The 18,341-nt window shown below is 35.8% G+C and overlaps 1 protein-coding gene across 6 annotated transcripts in view; it reads right to left on the reverse strand.

The window, feature by feature from the left end:
- The window catches only part of VPS13A (vacuolar protein sorting 13 homolog A), a 235,170-nt gene that overhangs the window by 23,912 nt on the left and 192,917 nt on the right, over positions 1-18,341 (reverse strand). For all 6 annotated transcript variants that reach the window (XM_072837699.1, XM_072837698.1, XM_072837702.1 and 3 more), the window contains 9 exons: positions 14,706-14,819; positions 13,334-13,479; positions 12,041-12,122; positions 10,874-10,987; positions 9,941-10,016; positions 9,689-9,852; positions 9,112-9,157; positions 8,883-9,006; positions 104-218 (listed from right to left, as the gene is read on the reverse strand). In XM_072837699.1, coding sequence (XP_072693800.1) covers positions 104-218; positions 8,883-9,006; positions 9,112-9,157; positions 9,689-9,852; positions 9,941-10,016; positions 10,874-10,987; positions 12,041-12,122; positions 13,334-13,479; positions 14,706-14,819 — 981 coding nt within the window. The remainder of the gene's footprint in view (positions 1-103; positions 219-8,882; positions 9,007-9,111; positions 9,158-9,688; positions 9,853-9,940; positions 10,017-10,873; positions 10,988-12,040; positions 12,123-13,333; positions 13,480-14,705; positions 14,820-18,341) is intronic.

The raw sequence follows: 18,341 nt of genomic DNA on the forward strand, positions 1-18,341 counted from the left end.
AAAAGCCCAAATAACCTAACGAATATTTGAAACATTATAGAGCTACTTTTAATAAAGCAACTTGACTAAATTAATCTTAAGTGTAAGATACTTCTTCACTCACCTGTAACATCTGGTTTCCAGTCCCATCCCTCAACCTGTAAGGTCTGATAACTCCATCCTCATTAAAGAATCGAGGGGGTCGAAGGCTCTCCACTTCATCAGAAGTCTCTGTAGCTCTACAGAAAAAAAAAAAAAAAAACCTCTTATTTCACTTTAAAATGCAATTACTAAAAAGAATCTTCTTTTTTAAAAAAATATTTATTTATTTATTCATGATAAGCACACACAGAGAGAGAGAGAGAGAGAGAGAGAGAGAGAGGCAGAGGGAGAAGCAGACTCCATGCAGGGAGCTCGACGTGGGACTTGATCCCGGGACTCCAGGCTCACACCCTAGGTCCAAGGCAGGCACTGAACCGCTGAGCCACCCAGGGATACCCTAAAAAGAATCTTCTTTTGGATTAAGACTATTACATCACTTCTCTATTTTAAAATTGTCTTTATTACACAAATAATGTAAGTATTCTAGAAAAACGTTGACTTGGAAAGAGTGTGTTTATAGAGATTGTCTTGGACTTTCTTTGCAGACAATAATCAAGAGAATCAGCAAATGAATACTGCTTTTTTCTTTTTTCTCTGATTTAAGACTTTTAATTTTTTTCTTTTCCTATTATAATGTCTGGTTCCTCCAGTTCATTGCTAAATACACTGATACAATGTTAAATATAAGAGGGGACTGTAAGCAATGTTGTCTCATTTCTAACTTTAAAGGGAAAGCATCTAAGAGTTCCACATGAAGAGCCAGTATTAACAAAGGTTTTCTTTTGTTTTTTAAAGGAACCTTTTGTCAAACCAAGGAAGTACAATTCTACTCCTAGTTTGCTTATAGTTCTTTGTTACTGTTATTGGAGGCAATGAATTTTAAATTAGAAATTCCTTTCCTGGTCATTGCTGTCATCATATAGTTAATCTCCTTCAATCTATTACTGCTATAAATTATATTACATGTACAGTTTTCTAATGTTTAAATACCCTAACATTCCTCATAGTCCTACTTGGGCTTGACATGCATGGTTTAAAATATACAGGAATTGCTAAATTTGGTACTGTAATAATTTATTTAACATTTCTGACTGCGTGGACCCAATTGAGAATGGTCCATTTGTTTGTTCATTCATTCAACAAATATTCACAGACTCAATAAATATTGGTTAAAAGCTTACCACATAATGTATCCATACATGTAACACATACATATGGGTAAATTATCCAATTAAAAAGCAGAAATAGGCTGAGTGGATAAAAATATGATCCAACCATATGCTGTCCTAAAAAGATTCACTTTAGAGCCAAAGATGCAAGTAAGTTGAAAATGAAAGGATGGAAAAAGATATATCATGTAAATAGTAACCAAAAGAGAGCTAGAATAGCCATACTAAGTTTAGAAAAAATTAAACTTTAAATAAAAAAATTCTCATTAAATACAAAGAAATACATTTTACAAGAAAAGAATTAGTCTATCATGATGCTATAAAAATTATGAACATATAAGTACTTAACAACAGAGCTCCCAAATACATGAAGCAAAAACTGGCAGAACTGCAAAGAGGAAAAAAAAATCAATAAGTTATTTCTATATCCTACTTTCAATACTGAATACAAAATAGAAGATCAGCAAGGGATTAGAAGATTTGAATAACACTATAATTCAACCAGACCTACAGACATCTATAAGAGAGAACATTTAATTCAGCAACAGAAAATGACACATTTTTCTCAAGTGCACACAGAATACTTTCCAGGACAGACTATATATTAGGTGCTAAAACAGGTCTTAATAAATAGGAAGGTACTGAGATTTACAAAGTATGTTTTCTGGCTACATAGAATAAAATTTATAAAAGAAGGAAATTTGGGCAATTCACAGATATGTGGAAAATGAACAGCAGAAGCCTAAATAACTAGAGGTCCAAGAAAAAATAACCAAGGAAAGTAACTACTCTGGAACAAATGAAAACAAACACAACATACCAAAACAGGGTATGTAGCTAAGACCGTGCTCAGAGAGTAATTTATACCTGTGATTGCCTACCACTTAAAAAGATCTCAAATCAACAATCTAAAGTTACACCTTGAGAAAGTGGGGGAAATAAAAGCAAACTAAACTCAAAGCTAGCAGAAGGAAGAAGTAAGAAAATTAGAGCAGAGACAAATAAAAAAAAACAATGGAGGGAATCAATGAAACCAAAAATTGGTTCTTTGATAGTCAGCAAAAATGACAAATCATCAGGTAGACAAAGAAAAAAAAAGAGGGAAGATTTAAATTTACCGAAGAAGCAGACAACTGGATTCAGACTTGCATCAAGAGACTGAATTAGTAATCAAAAAACTGACCAGAAATAAAAGTCAAATCCAAATGGCTTCACTGGGTGAATTTTATCGAATGTTTAAAGAGAAATTAATGTAATTCCTTTACAAACTCTTTCCAAAAAATGAAGAGAAGGGAGCACTTCCTAATCATTCTATGAGGAAAGTATTACCCTAATACAAAACCAGGCAAAGATATCACCAAAAAAACTACAGCCCAATGTCCCTTGTGAATACATATGTAAAAAAAACTCAACAAAATTTCAGCAAGCTAGGGACGCCTGAGTGGCTCAGTGGTTGAGCGTCTGCCTTTGGCTCAGGGTGTGCTCCCAGGATTTCGGGATTGAGTCCCACATCAGGCTCCTGTGGGGAGCCTACTTCTCCCTCTGCCTATGTCTCTGCCTCTCTCTGTGTCTTTCATGAATAAATAAATAAATAATTTAAAAAAATTTTCAGCAAGCTAAATCTTAGCAGGACTAAAAAAGATTGTATACCATGACCAAGTGGGATTTATTCCAGGTATGCAAATGGTTCAACATATGAAAATCAGTATGATACTATATTAATAAAACAATGTCAATTTAATTAATACACATAAGGCATTTGACAAAACCCAAAATCCTTTCATGATATAGGCACTCAAATGCAAAATAGAAAGGAACTTCAACCTGATAAAAAATACCTACCAAAAAAGCCATGGCTCATATCATAATTAGTGGTGAAAGACTGAAAGGAGCTAGATAGGTACGATTGCTCTTGGTACTTGTATCCAACATTGTACTAGAGTTCTAGCCAAGGTAACTAAACAAGCAGTAGCAAATGGCATTCAAATTGGAAAGGAAGAACTAAAATTACTTTTATTTTTAAATGGCATGATTTTATATATACATAAACTTAAGGAATCCAACTATTAGAGCTAACAAGCTTGGTAAGGCTGCAGAATAAAAGTTCAATATACAAAAACTAGTGTTTTTATGTACTGGCAATACATAGTACAAAAATGAAATTAAAACAATTACATTTATAATAGCACTAAAAATAATACTTATGAATACATTTAAGACACGAATACTGAAAAACTATAAAACATCGCTGAAAAAAATGAAAGCCCTAAATTAATGGACAGCCATTTTTATTGATTGGGAGACTAAATATGGTCAGGATGGCACTAATCCTCAAACTGATCTTGACTCAGTACAATCACTATTCAAAATTCCAGCTGTCCTTTTTGGCAGAAATTAACTGATTCTAAAATTTATATGAGGGGGATCCCTGGGTGGCTCAGCAGTTTAGCGCCTGCCTTCAGCCCAGGGCATGATCCTGGAGTCCCGGGATTGAGTCCCACATCACCACTCAAGTAGGGAAAGATCACTCAGTAGGGAAAATGTAGTCCTTTCAGCAAATGGGTGCTGGGACAGCTGGATTTGCACATGCAAAAGAGTAAGTATGGATCCAACCTCTCCAACCTGTCATTACATACAAAATTTAAAAATTAAAATGAATCAAAGACCTGAACATTTAAAAGAGCTAAAACTATAACTCAGTTTTAGATGTAAATTTTCATGACCTCAGGCTAAGTGATGCTTTCTTAGGTATGACAGCAAGAGCATAAGCACAAAGAAGATAAATCAGACTTCATCAAAAAGCACTAGCAGAAAAAGCTAAGACAATACACAAATAGGAGAAAATGGGATCTAGTTTCCAGTGTGTGTGTGTGTGTGTGTGTGTGTGTATACACACACACACACACACACACACAATATAAAGAACTCTTAAAATTCAACAATAAAAACAAAATCAGCCCAATTAAAAAACACAAAAGGATCTGGTAGACATTTAGCCAGGAAAGATACAGAAACGGCCAATAAGCAAAATGAAATGAATGCTCTGTATCATTAAGAAATGCAAATCAAAACCACAACATGATTTTACTTCATTCAATAGACTATTTTAAAAGATCAAAATGGAAAATAACTAGTATTAGAGAGGATGTGGAGAAATTGGAAACTTCTACATTGTTGGTGGGGATATAAATTAATGCAGCTGCTGCGGAAAACAGTTTGGCAATTCTTCAGAAAGTTAAACATGGAGGTTACCGAAATGACCAATTCCACTTCGAAAGAAAAACTGACAAGAACTGAAAGCATATGTTCACATAAAAACTTAAACATTGTTTTTAGCATCATTGTTCCTAACAAAAAGTTAAAACAACCTGAATACCCATCAGCTAGTGAACACATAACCAAAGGTCATCTATTCATACAAAGGAATATTTAGCCATAAAAAGGAATGAAGGTCTCATTTATGCTACAACATGGATAAAACTTGAAAGCAGCATAATGCTAGGAGAGGCCAAACATCGTATGATTACATTTATTTGAAATGTTCAGAATAGGTAAATCTACAGACAGAAAGTAGAATAGTAGTTGCTTCCGGCTGAGAGGAAGAGACATGGTGAGTAACTGTTGACAAACACAAGGTTTCTCTGGGGTGAAAATGTTTTGGAATTAGAAAAATGCTGACAGTTGTAGAATCCTGTGAATGCTAAAAACAACCAAAATGCACTTTAAAAGGCGATTTCTTAAGTATATGAGTTTTATCTCAATTTTAAATAGACTATATTAAGGTATATAAAGTAGCATTTAAGATTTCTGGGGTCTGTGGGAGGGAGGTAGATGAGTTGTGAAAGGACAACTCTAAGTATCTATGTGGTGCTAGAACTGTTTAGTATCCAGACTGGTGGATATGTGGACATACACAGGTGACAAAATTGTACAGGATGAGAGCATACAAACACCAATGAGTGCAAGTTAAAGTGAGGACATCTGAATAAATTCGATGGATTGCATCAATGTCAATATCCTGGTTGTGATATTATACTAGGTTATGCAAAATGTTACTAGTCTAAGATCTAGTATGTGACAATCTCAATGGTGGTTCCCGAAGAAATCAGGCTAGATCCCTGAACTTCTGAATGTCATTTTATATGGTAAAGTCTATGAGGATGTGATTAACCAAAGGATTCTGAAATGAGGTGATAATCCCGTGTTATCTGAGTGGGCCCTAAAAGTTACCACAAGTGTCCGTAGGAGAGATGCAGAGGGAGATGAGGCCTACAGAGCAGGTGATATGGAGAGGAGGGCAGAGCTTGGAGTTCTATGTGCCACAAGCCACTAGAAGCAGGAGGAAGCAAAGGGCAAATTCTACCCCTCTGAGGGATTATAAAGTCTTGTTGCCACCTTGCCTTCTGACTTCTGGCCTCTAGAACTCTAAGAGGATGAAATGTTAAGGGTGCAGGCCACCAAGTTCATGGTAATTTGTGACAACACCCAGAGGGGCACAACACACTGTACAAGGGATCTTTCCACATTATTTCCTCCAACTGCAGGTGAGTCTCCAATGATCTCAGTTAAAAAAAAAAAAAAAAAATCCAACCTACCACAGGTCAAGCAACATTCTAAGTGCTGTGGAAACAGACTAGAGATACTGCATTCACAGAACTAATTCTAGCAGGACAGATAAACAAGGTAAAATATATGTGTATGAAGTAGTGAAAAGAGCTAAAGAGAAAGGAAAATCAAGAAAGGAAGGGAGATATGAAGTATCTGGGGCAGGGTAGGGGATACAATCAAATTTTAGGGTCATCATGAAAGACTTCACTGGGAAGATAGGTGATAAATAAAGAAGTGACACACATGACAGAAGAGTATTCTACGCAAAGCTAAGGAGTGGGTACAGTACCCCCATTTTAAGTTCCACATCTGTTTTTCAACTCAGAATACCCTCACATAAGATGAATGGGGAAGTAGGGATTTCCCTTTCCTCTTCAACAATAATATTAGCTGGGACTGTCTGTTTCTCAGCTTTGGGAACACCACGTTCTGGATTGTCCCCCTTACTTTAATGGTCATTTCCTTGCAGTCTCCACTGCTGGGTCCTCCTTATAGTTCCCCAACTTCCCAGTGTTAGATTCAAGTCCTTGGATCTATTTTTTTTTTCTCTTTTCTCTTCTTATTCCCTAGGTAATCTCATTTAATCTCACTTTAACTTTGAACACTCTGTTATAGACTCACACATTTCAAATTTTTAATTCCAGCTGCACCTTCTAGAACTTCAGACTCCTGGACTCAGCAACTACTTAATGTCCCCATTTGGACATCCGAGAGAATTAATATACTCAGAACAAAACTTCTAATCCACTCTTTCCCTAAATGGAATGACAATATGACATTTCCATCATTTCAGAAAAAACTTTAGAATTACCCATGATGATTTTCTTTAATATCTGATATCCAATTAATTAAGTTATCCTGTTATCACTAGATTCAAAATACATGTAGAATGTGACCCCATCTTACCATTGTCTAGCCTACACAGGTCTCCTCACCACCACCTCCCATCTTGATTATTCCAACAGTATCTTTTGTGTTCCCCTGTGTCTTTTCTGGTCCTCCTATGACTTGTTCTCAATATACACAGCAGCCAGCTCACATCATTCCTCTTGTCCAAAACCTTCCAATGTTTCTTGTCTCAAGATAAAGCTAAAGTCTTTATCATTGGCTTACCAGCCCATATGATCTGATTCCCTGCTCATTCTGCAATATCAACTCTTCCAACTCTCTTCTCCAACTCACTCTATTCTGGGGATCCTGGTCTTGCTATTCCTCAAACAGGCCTAGCATACTCCTGTATCAGGACTTTTACATGCTATTCCTACTGCCTGGAGTATTCTTTTCACATGTCTTACTCCCTTACTTCCTTCTGATCTCTTCTCAAATTTAATCTTACCAGTGAAGCTTCCCTCAACACCTTATATACAAAGATCATGACTTTCCTCCCCACCACTTTGGATGTTCTCTCTTTCACTCCGTTTGATTTTTCTTCATAGCATCTTTTACCATTTAGCACATCACATATTTATCATTTTACCTATTTTCATTTATTGCTCTCCCAGGAGAATGTAAGCTATATGTGGATAGGAGCTTTGCTAATCATATCTGTTTCTAGTTCCTTGGTTAAAAAAGTGTCTAATTGATACATATCTATCTAGAATAAAAAGTGTATCATCTTCATAAATAATATATGAAAATGCTTAATACCAATTATTCACTTCTCAAATTGCAAGTTAGTATTTTGATTCAATATTGTTTTTACACAGTTCAATTAGATTTATTCAACCATTTATATTCTTATATTTAATTCTCATAATCGACTTCTCCTTTCTGGTTTTAATATCCTTCTTCACACAAGTACATCTTTAATAGTTGTTAGTCTTATTTTTATAAAAATGTTTTACTTTGCCCTTAATCCTTAAAGTAATGCAGCTCAGTACAGATTATAAAGTTTCAGAAAAACAGAAGGTTATTTTATCAACTCTGGGCATATACTAGTATAGCTCTCTCTCCATACCTTGAATTACTTACCTTTCATTGAGTTTTGTGCTTCTCTGATTACTACAATTCAACACATTCTATTTGTGACTCTAAAGTTACATGTAGAAGAGATGGAACCTTTTTTTCCTCCATCTTAATTCTAAATTATGAAACTAGTAATAGTAAGCAGTATGAAATATTGACTTAAGGGAAGCAGCTCATATGATGACATTACTATCTCTATAAAGCAGGAAACAAGAAATAGATTAGGGAAATATCTACCCACCTAACTTTTCTAAGGTCTCATTAGCATGAATTTAATCAATTATTGTATGTGGTACAAGTCTCTAGAGCACAGATAATAATAATAATGCAACTATCAAATTTCAATCCTAAGCTAAATTTACCTTGGAGGAAAAGAGAGCATGCTTTAAAATTATTTGCACTGGGCAGCCTGGGTGGCTCAGCGGTTTAGTGCTGCCTTCGGCCCAGGGCATGATCCTCGAGACCGGGATCGAGCCCCACAACGGGTTCCCTGCATGGAGCCTACTTCTCCCTCTGCCTGTGTCTCTGTCTCTCTCTATCTCTGTTTCTCATGAATAAATAAAATCTTTAAGAAATAATATAAAATAAAATAAAATAATTTGCACAAATGAAGAAAAATAGAGGAAATGTAATAGTTTCATAACAAAGTAAGATCATTAAGGGAAGGGGAACAAAAGCTGAATTTGAATCAGGAATATAAATGCCATTATTTCTTAAAAAGGAGACAGATTATATTTGCTAATTCTGTAACTCATGCGCGCGTGCATGTGTGTGTATAGCATTACATTATTATAATATACTTATAGTAAATAAGTTAAAGCTTGCTTAATTTGCCAAACTTTTCCTGTCAAGGTTGCTGGGAATGAATGACTAATAAAGGAGAACTCTATATAGTTGAAATGATACAAAGGCAACAACTTAAAAAGTAATTAGGAAAATCATATGCAACTTGCCATATTATAAGGTTCATTACTAAGGGCTTTGAGCCAAAGAGCTGATTTATTTTATTTCTTTCAGTTTAAGCACTTTACTCATTATCCTCCACCAAAGAGAATGTACCTTTTTATTCCCTGAAATGTACTGCTGGCCATGTCTATGATGCCTCCAGTTGGCCTTGCCACTGCTCCAACTAAACCTTTCCCAACACCTTTAAAGAAACCAGCTGCTCCTTCTTTTTGAGCTCCTAGAAAGAAAAGAAGACCAAGGTTAGGTAAGTAGATCAAGAATAAAAGTAGAATCAATTTGTGAAAGACCTGGTAATATGCACCACCCAAAGGAACATACTTGCCTTTGATTGGTTTTGTAACAATTCCTGTTATGCCACTTACAAAACCCTACAGGAAAAGCACAAGTGAAAATTTGTAAGACTTTCAACATAATGCTTTGAAGAACCAAGTCTGGCTTATAAAAAATTAGAGGAATTCTGCTTTCTAGATAGTGTAAGACTCTAGAAAGCACTGAAACAAATACATTTAGACATATATTGCCTAAGTATTTTAGTAAAACAGAATGCTTCAGAAGGCTACTGACATGTTTTATATTGGACACAACCCACTGCTCCTCCAATAGCTAAATAATACTTGAAGGAGTGCAAGTTAAATGTCTATTTTCTTATTCACAGAATGTGGCTTTAAAAGATATTCCAAGGGGCATCTGCATGGCTTAGTTGGTTAACTGTATGCCTTTGGTGCAAGTCCTGGGATCAAGCCCCACATCGGGTTCCCTGCTCAGTCTGGAGTTTGCTTATCTCTCTCCCTTTGCCCCTCCCTCCTGCTTGTACTCTCTCTCAAATAAATAAATAAAATCCTTAAAAAAAAAAAAAAAGATATTCTCTGATGCATTCACAACCCTAGGAAATTTCTTACAGAAACTAAGCCTTTTCCTCCACGAGTGATGCCTTCTCTAAGACCAGCTGGTTGCTTATTCATTGCTTCTCTTCTCTTCTGTTGGTAGTCTTCATCCATAGTCATAGCTGCCACCCCTTTAGCCATAGCATTAGTGATTTTGGAGGCAGCACCAGCTAATCCACCTAGCAGAAACAATAATGATTTTTAGTAAAAGCAAAGGCATCATTACTTGCTAGCATAATCATACCTGGTATGCATTTTCTTTCTTACCGACAGCTCCACCAACCAGCGCCTTCAGTCCTAGCGCCATCCCCTCCACAAACTCTTCAGGACCCTGGATGGCTCCCTAAAGGGTCAAATAATAATAACAAAGGCTACATTATCTTTTAAAGGTGAACTAATTGATATAAATGAAGACAAAAATAATGACAAAAAATAAAAATACCCCAGAGGAAGTGAACCTAGCAAAAAAAATGCCCATTAACAAAATTCTCAGAGATATTTCATGACATTGAAAGTACAAAGAATAAGTTGATCCAAACTTAGGAACAGGACTATTTGCCAAAGTGTACAAAAGATGTTTGCTCTGTACTGTAAGCTATAGGATGAGAACATTAAGCACAAACTACTCTCGATAATTCTTGCAAAAGATGTAACAGCACTTTAATTCTTATTATTTTTTTATGTTTTAAATTATACTGTACAATATAAATAACAGTTTTACTTTTTCATTACCCTCTACATTTAAAAGTCAAGGTAGAAGAGTTTTAAATGTTTTAAAAGAAAATTTTAAGGGACACAAAACAATCATAATTTTTGCCACTGATTAAGATTGCTTTGCACAGTGTCTGCCTGCAGTTATTTTTACTGTCCCATACAACTGTGCAAAAAACAAGACTGCCTATCTATGGTGACCTTACTTCTATTATAGAGTGAAGTTTATCCACCTTTAATATTCCAACAGAATACTTAAAATTCAGTACATCTTAGTAAAGTGTTAAGTTTAAATTTTGAACAAAAAGGTAAAATTTCCCTCCAAATTTCTCAAAACCTCTTACCATCGTTTGCTACAAAAATTATATCTTTTTGTTGTATCTCCCAAAAGCTATTTATGCCTATGCTTCAAGTAAACAAATGGAATGCATTATTTATTCAAAAGTATTAGTGATATATTACACAGTGCAAGAGTTATTATTTTATTACCTGGTAAGGTTCATAAAAAAATGCTTCCACACCTTCAGAAAATTCTCTAATCAAGCCAAAGGGATTTCCCAAAACTTCAAGTCCAAGAATGAGTACATACATTTGCTTAATGGCCTAAAAATGAAATATGAACATTAATCATCAATCAGAAAATTTTTTTAATATTCAGTACACACATCCATGTTTTTTTTAGGCTAATATCCTTATTATCATTAATTTCAATTCCTACACCATATCACTCTATTCATCACTAGTTTTGTTTTTAAAAACTGATTTGGTGATAGAGTACTAGATATTTCTAATAACATGTTTCTATAACATGTTTACATAAAGCTTCAGAATATTCAAGATGTTTTCATTTTTATAACTATATGTGACAGTTGCTATTACCACCATCATTTTATAGAGTGGAGAAACATATAGGTCAAAATGATGCCCAGGGTCACACAGTAGATAAAGAGCAAAACTAGAATCCAAACCCAGACATCCTGAGTCAGGCATCGTGATATGACCACTATACAACTGTAGTCTCAGAGGCTCTATAAGTTATATCATAAGATACTGGAGTCTTTCTGAAGGTGGAAAAAAATCCATTAAAATAACATATCTAGCTGATTTGACAACACAATCACATTAAAAATAGCCTGTTCAGGGCAGCCCCGGTGGCGCAGCAGTTTAGCGCCACCTGCAGCCCAGGGCGTGATCCTGGAGACCATGGATCGAGTCCCACGTCAGGTTCTCTGCATGGAGCCTGCTTCTCCCTCTGCCTGTGTCTGCTACTTCTCTCTCTCTCTCTCTCTCTCTCTCTCTGCATCTCTATGAATAAATAAATAAAATATTTTTTTTTTAAAAAAAAAAGCCTGTTCACCAGTTACTAATAGTTTCCCTCGATACTATTTTTCTAAAGTAAGTTTGTTGAATTAGTTAATATTTTACTTAAAGATGTTTATCCAAGCCCACATTGATCCACAAAAGACTTGTGTCAGCGGCTAAAAAATAAAAGGGCAAAAAATTGAAAAGTTGGCAGGGCTCAATTTCTTTCTCAATTCTGAGAGGAAAAAAAAAGGTTTAAGATTTTGAAATGGCTATTTACTTCCTTGTCAATACATATACAGATAGAGTTTCACTATATCAATCTGTTCCTTTATAAAATAATCTCAGACAAACCTGTTTTGAATAGTGTCTTATTACTTCAGACTGTAGTTCAGAAGCTGTATGGAACTGATAGTTGAGTTCAAAAAATGCAAGCCTGAAAAACACATATAAGTATGTGTGTGGGTGTGTGTAGGAGAGGAAGAGGGAGAAAGGGGAAAAGAATGTTTTTAATATTAACAAATGGTTTCATATTTTTTTAGAATTTTTCTCTAAAGCTTTCCTTTCCGTACATTTCCCATGCCAATCAGAAAACTTGCTCTTTCACATATACCTCTGCACATGCTGGTCAAAGAACCCTCTAAGAATCTCATGAAAGCTATAGATCTTATCTTCAGAAAAGCCACCAATATATACATATTTGCACACTTTTAGGGGATTCAGAGACCTTCTGGATCCCACTGATGGACATGGACTGTATTTTTCAACTATCCCGTCACGGCCCACACAGAAGACGTCTGACACCCTGAGAATGGAACAGGCTGCTCAAGAATGGCCAGGCTTCAGCTGCTGCAGGTCCTGTCTGACTAGCTGACAGCTGAGGAACCAAGGTGGGTTTACTGCTAACCTATTCATAGCAAATACAGATCCAATGCTTGGGAAGCTCTGTCAGCCGATAGGACAGCAGCTGGATGAGAAATCTCATCCTATTCCCAAGGTCTTCAAATTTATGTTCTTTAATTTCACAGTTATCTAACTTCATCTAGACTTAGAGTTACATCCTACTGGACTCATTGCTCCTTACTACTGTTCTTAATAACATTTCTCAGTGCTACCTAAAAAGGTCATTCTCACCTGAAGTCTCCACTAAGACTTTTCAGTCTCTGGTCAGATACTCTAATAGCTTCCATTATGATTCACATTAAAATATATATATATATACTATTCTTGGTTGTAACATTTTAGTGAATCCTTTCATCTCCCTTATCATGGCATTTACATTCATTTTGTTCTAGTCACATATGCTTTAAAGAATCTTGATCCTAGAAGCCTTGAAGCCACATGGTTTAAGCGGCATACCTTTGGTGTATACAGCTTCCTAGGAATCCCTCTCTAGGCCAGAAAGGCCTTAGATAATGCACAAACTTGTAGGCCTCTGTCCCTCTTTCTTAAGGAAGCTGTTTAATAATTATTCTGTTCATTAAAGGTGAAGGCTTTGCAGGTTAAATGTTACTTAAATTATATTCCATTTAACAGTAAAACCCGTATTTGTCTATGACCTCCAATGTCCTTTACATACTTTTTCAACTTGGAAAGTTTTCAGGTAAATGTAAAATGGACTTTTATAAATGTGAGTATTAAACATACTTAAAAACTACATCTTGGGCGTCTGTAAGAGTGGCACCGATACTCTTCAGCAAAAGATTTAAAGAATGAATAGCCACCAGTCCTTCATGTTTTTCTGAATCTTTGGCTTCTTCTCTGCCCGAACTCAGTGAAACACTTAAATGCAACTAAGGAGACAAAAGAGATAAAGATTTATAGCACTATCTTCAAAATGAGAATTTTAACTTTTAAAACTTAATCTTATTTTAAATTTACTACCCTAAGTAAGATTTCAGAGTTACCTCTATGTTGAAATTATTAAGTGAAAAATTAAAGGAATTTAAAATTGAATACAGCTCTTTTTAAATGTTAAATGCATGGGATCCCTGGATGGCGCAGCGGTTTGGCGCCTGCCTTTGGCCTAGGGCGCGATCCTGGAGACCCAGGATCGATTCCCACGTTGGGCTCCCGGTGCATGGAGCCTGCTTCTCTCTGCCTGTGTCTCTGCCTCTCTTTCTCTCTCTGTGACTATCATAAATAAATAAAAATTAAAAAAAAAAATAAATGTTAAATGCAGCAACATAAACTCATGTGGTATTTAGGTTCAATCCAATTATTTTGGTAAAGCTATGAAAATAATTTTTATACATTTTAAAATAATATTAATAATCTAGAAGGTGAAGTTGATGAAAATAACTAGTGTTTCAACTATTAGAATTAAGTTAGCGTGTTGAAACCAGTTAAACTTTCACACTTTTGTATCATATGCATATACATCATATATATATAATAATTTTCTACAAGTATTATGTAATTCAGAAACTGTTAACATATTTAATTCCATTCAGTCTTCGGTTCTTAAATCAAGTTTATGAATTAAAACCGACAGACTATAGTTAATAATATTCTAGTGCATTATTTTAAAGTTGCTAAGAGAGTAAATAAATCTTAGAAGTTCTCAAAAGAAAAAAAAATTTTTTTAACACTGTATGGTGATGGATGTGATTATAATCTGACTTACTGTGGTGATCATTTCACAATGTATACAAATATCAAATTATTACCTCATACATCAGAAACTAATGTATATATCAATTATACCTCAATAAACACCTATGCCATACATAAAATTTTTTAAAATTGTCATTAAATAGTTAACAGCACTAAGGTAACATGTTAGATCAAGATATAAACCTACAAACACATTTGTAGGTGGCTCCAGTGTTATTTTCATGTAGTGAAAAATTGTTATAAGTAAAAATTTCAAACAATTATTCCTTTTATTTTACTTTTTTACAGAATTTATATACTATTAGCGAATAGAATTTAAATGCTCATCTCCCCAAACAGATCAAGTTAATTTGCTACCACTGAGAGATCAAGGATAATAAAAATGACTTATATTTCCCCCTACCTTGATAGGAGATATATGGAAATATTCATAGAGACTAACTTGTGATGAATCTACTAATGAAGCTGTTTTATATTCTTCTTGGAAAGCTTCTATATCTTTATGAAAAAGTTCAACCTATAAAGAAACAAAAAGTATTACAAACTTAAGGGATCTATCTGGATGAGGCATTTAAGTCAATAGCTCTGACACTGCATAACACTCCCCTGTGACATCCATTATTCCACACAGTTCATGATTAAAAATATATTGCATGACAAGGAAACCTAACACCTACTGGTAAAGCTTTGTCCCTCAGTCACAAACTGATAAGCCTATCTTCCTTGTTTCCATCTAATTCATTAAAAAACACTAAGCTTTTCTTCTTGGGATTACCAAGTTATCCCAATAAGGCTACTATAATCCAATCCATCAACACTTAGGAATATTTGTTTCTTTAAATATCATCATAGTCTATTTGTAGCTTTTTAGTAAATACTTCACTGACATCTACAAAGACCCATAATATAATAAAAAACGGGAAGGCACTGAAAATGATGTTGCATGAAGTGATGATCATGGCTTTCATTTCTGATAATCATCATTAATTCTCTTTTTAAAATTTTATTTATTTTGAGAGAGAGAAAGCAAGCATGGGGGCGGGGGGAGGGACAGAGGAGTGGGAGAAGCAGATTTCCCACTGAGCAAGGAGTGTGAGGCGGGGCTCAATCCTAGGACTCTGAGATCATGATCTGAGCTGAAGGCAGATGCCCAACTGAGCCACCTGGGTATCCCAACATTAATTCTCAAACACTCACAAATTTAAGTTACTTCTTTGTATTAAGAAATGGCTCCAACATACGCATTGTGCTCTATCATCAACAATATTAAGATGATGGGCTTATTAAAAGTATAGTATCTGGAAATTAATTTCTGGGATGACAGCGTGAAGGGCTCTTAAGACCAGTTCCCCAGTGACAATGGTGAAATTTATTTAAACAAATAAACATTTGAGGTGCCTCGGTGACTCAGCTGGTTAAGGGTCTGACTCTTGGTTTCAGCTCAGGTCATGACCTTGGGGTCATGGGATCAAGCCCTACATCAGGCACTATACTCAGTGGTTAGGTCTGCAGGGAGAGTATCCTCTCCCTGGCGGCACATGTTTTTTTCTCTAAAATAAATAAATCCTTAAAAAAATAAAAAGAAAGTATTTAAGGTTTCTATGAATGAACCTAATGGTATATGCAAATAAAGCATCTTTTCACAAAAATCTACAAAAATTTGGTTAAAAAAAGCAAATCTGTGGTATCTGAACAAGGATCACTCTCTTAGTTCCCCCTCCTAGTTCAACAAGCCTTCTTTAAACTCTAGACTACTACACTCAAGAACACAGAGCTCCCTCTCTGCCCAGTGTCCAGTTGGAATACTTACTTTCTAGGAGGCAAAGATATCAGCATTTCTCATCCTACCTCCAGTTACCAGCTGCTAATGCTACATTATGAGGGAGGTGGGTGCTTCCATCCTGCTACCAAGCCATTACTCGTGGAACAAAGGCTCTAACTGGGTATGAAACCAGTGAGAAAACTGAGTTCTGATCACTCTTATTCAACCCCCAGTTCTGAATCTCTGGTTCAGGTATTTTTCTCTGGGTGACAAGGAAACCTTAAAATAACTCCTAATCTTTTCCCAAAGAAATTGCCTACAACTGCAAGAGAGTGTTAAGAAGTTCAAGCCTGAGCTTTAGGAAACAGTGAATGTCAAACAGAAAGGTAACAGAAGGAAAATCACTGATTCAATGAAGATACAAACTAAACTGTAGGCCTCTTAGTTTTTATGAATGAAATGGGGAAAGAGATAGTATTAGAGGGATTCTCCTGGGGTCATAATTAATATCAAAAACTGATCTCCAGATCAGTTCCTCTGAAAAAAGCCCAAGTTTGATTGGATTAGTTTGCAGAGCAATTTATGGCCTAAGGTGTTGTTGGGAAAAAACAAAATAAAAAAAAGCAATCAGCCAGCAATTAGTGAAGCCCAATAGCTGGGTGTGGTTATGAAAAGAAAAGACGTCCTCTTAGCTCCAAAACCAGTCATTCCAGGGTAAAGGGAAGTATCTCAAATCCTCACCTCTCTGAGGAGCAACACCAAAAGCTTAACAATGAAGGAAAAGTCAGGGGTATGGGTAAGATAGAAGTCAATAAATACTGCAGGTCACAAAATGAACAAATAAGCTTGTGAGAGAAAGGAACCATTAGCTGGGTTTTATAGCATGTCATGTAACATGTCCAGTCTGAACCAAAAATTATAAAATATGCAAAGACATAGGAATGTCAGACTTAGGACCCATACACTGGGGAAAAAGTACACAAAAGAAATCGCATATGAGATGTGATCAGAATGGATTAAAAGAAAAACATGGCCAAGTAACCACTGTGAATATGTTCAAGTAAAGAAGATCTTATTTAGAAAAGTAAATTATGACGACCATGTCTTATTTAAATAGAATAATATATCAACATGGAGGGAGAAAAATTATCTATTAAAAAACCTGTTAGAAATTATGGAATTGAAGGGCTCCTGGATGGCTCAGTCCGTTAAGCATCTGCCTTTGGCTCAGGTCATGATTCCAAAGTCCTAGGATCAAGCCTTCCATCAAGTTCTCTGCTCAGCAGAGAGCCGGCTTCTCCCTCTCTCTCTCTCTGCCTCTCCCTCAGCTCGTGCTTTCTCTCTCTCACTCTTTCAAATAATAAAATCTTAAAAAAAAAAAAAGAAATTATGGAATTAAAAACTGTAACAGGGGATCCCTGGGTGGCGCAGCGGTTTGGCGCCTGCCTTTGGCCCAGGGCGCGATCCTGGAGACCCGGGATCGAATCCCACGTTGGGCTCCCGGTGCATGGAGCCTGCTTCTCCCTCTGCCTATCTCTCTGCCTCTCTCTCTCTCTGTGACTATCATAAATAAATAAATAAAAATTAAAAAAAAAAGTAAAAAAAAAAAACAAACAACTTTAAAAACTGTAACAGAAATGGAAGATTCACTAGAAGGACCTTACAGTGTATTTGAGCTGATAGAAGAAATATAAACACTTCATTATATCCTAAATTAAATTCACTATTTCATCAGTGAACGTGAAGATAGTGTTCTGAAGAACAGAGAAAAGAGAGTCAAGAAAAATGAAGTCTCAGAAATGTGGTACATCATTAAGCATACTAACATACACAATATGGGAGTATCAGAAGGAGAAAAGAGAGAAAAAGAAGAAAAAAACGTGAAGAAATAATACCTGAACACTTTCTAAATTCAGTGAAAAACAGTAAGCTACATATCTGGGAAGCTAAATGAACTCCTAGTTGGGACGCCTGGGTGGCTCAGCGGTTTAGCGCCACCTTCAGCCCAGGGCGTAATCCTGGAGTCCCGGGACGGAGTCTCAGGTCGGGCTCCCTGCACTGGAGCCTGCTTCTCCCTCTGCCTGTGTCTCTGCCTGCCTCTCTCTCTCTCTCTCTCTCTCTCTCACGAATAAATAAAATCTTAAAAAAAAAATGAACTGCTAGTACAGAAATGGAAAGAGGCTCACAATACCTATCGAACAAAATTGCTGAAAGTGAAAGACAAAGAGAAAATCTTCAAAACAAGAAGAGAAAATCAAGTTATTACATACAAGAAGA

Source organism: Canis lupus, chromosome 1 (genome assembly GCF_048164855.1).
Source record: "Canis lupus baileyi chromosome 1, mCanLup2.hap1, whole genome shotgun sequence".
Lineage (NCBI taxonomy): Eukaryota > Metazoa > Chordata > Mammalia > Carnivora > Canidae > Canis > Canis lupus.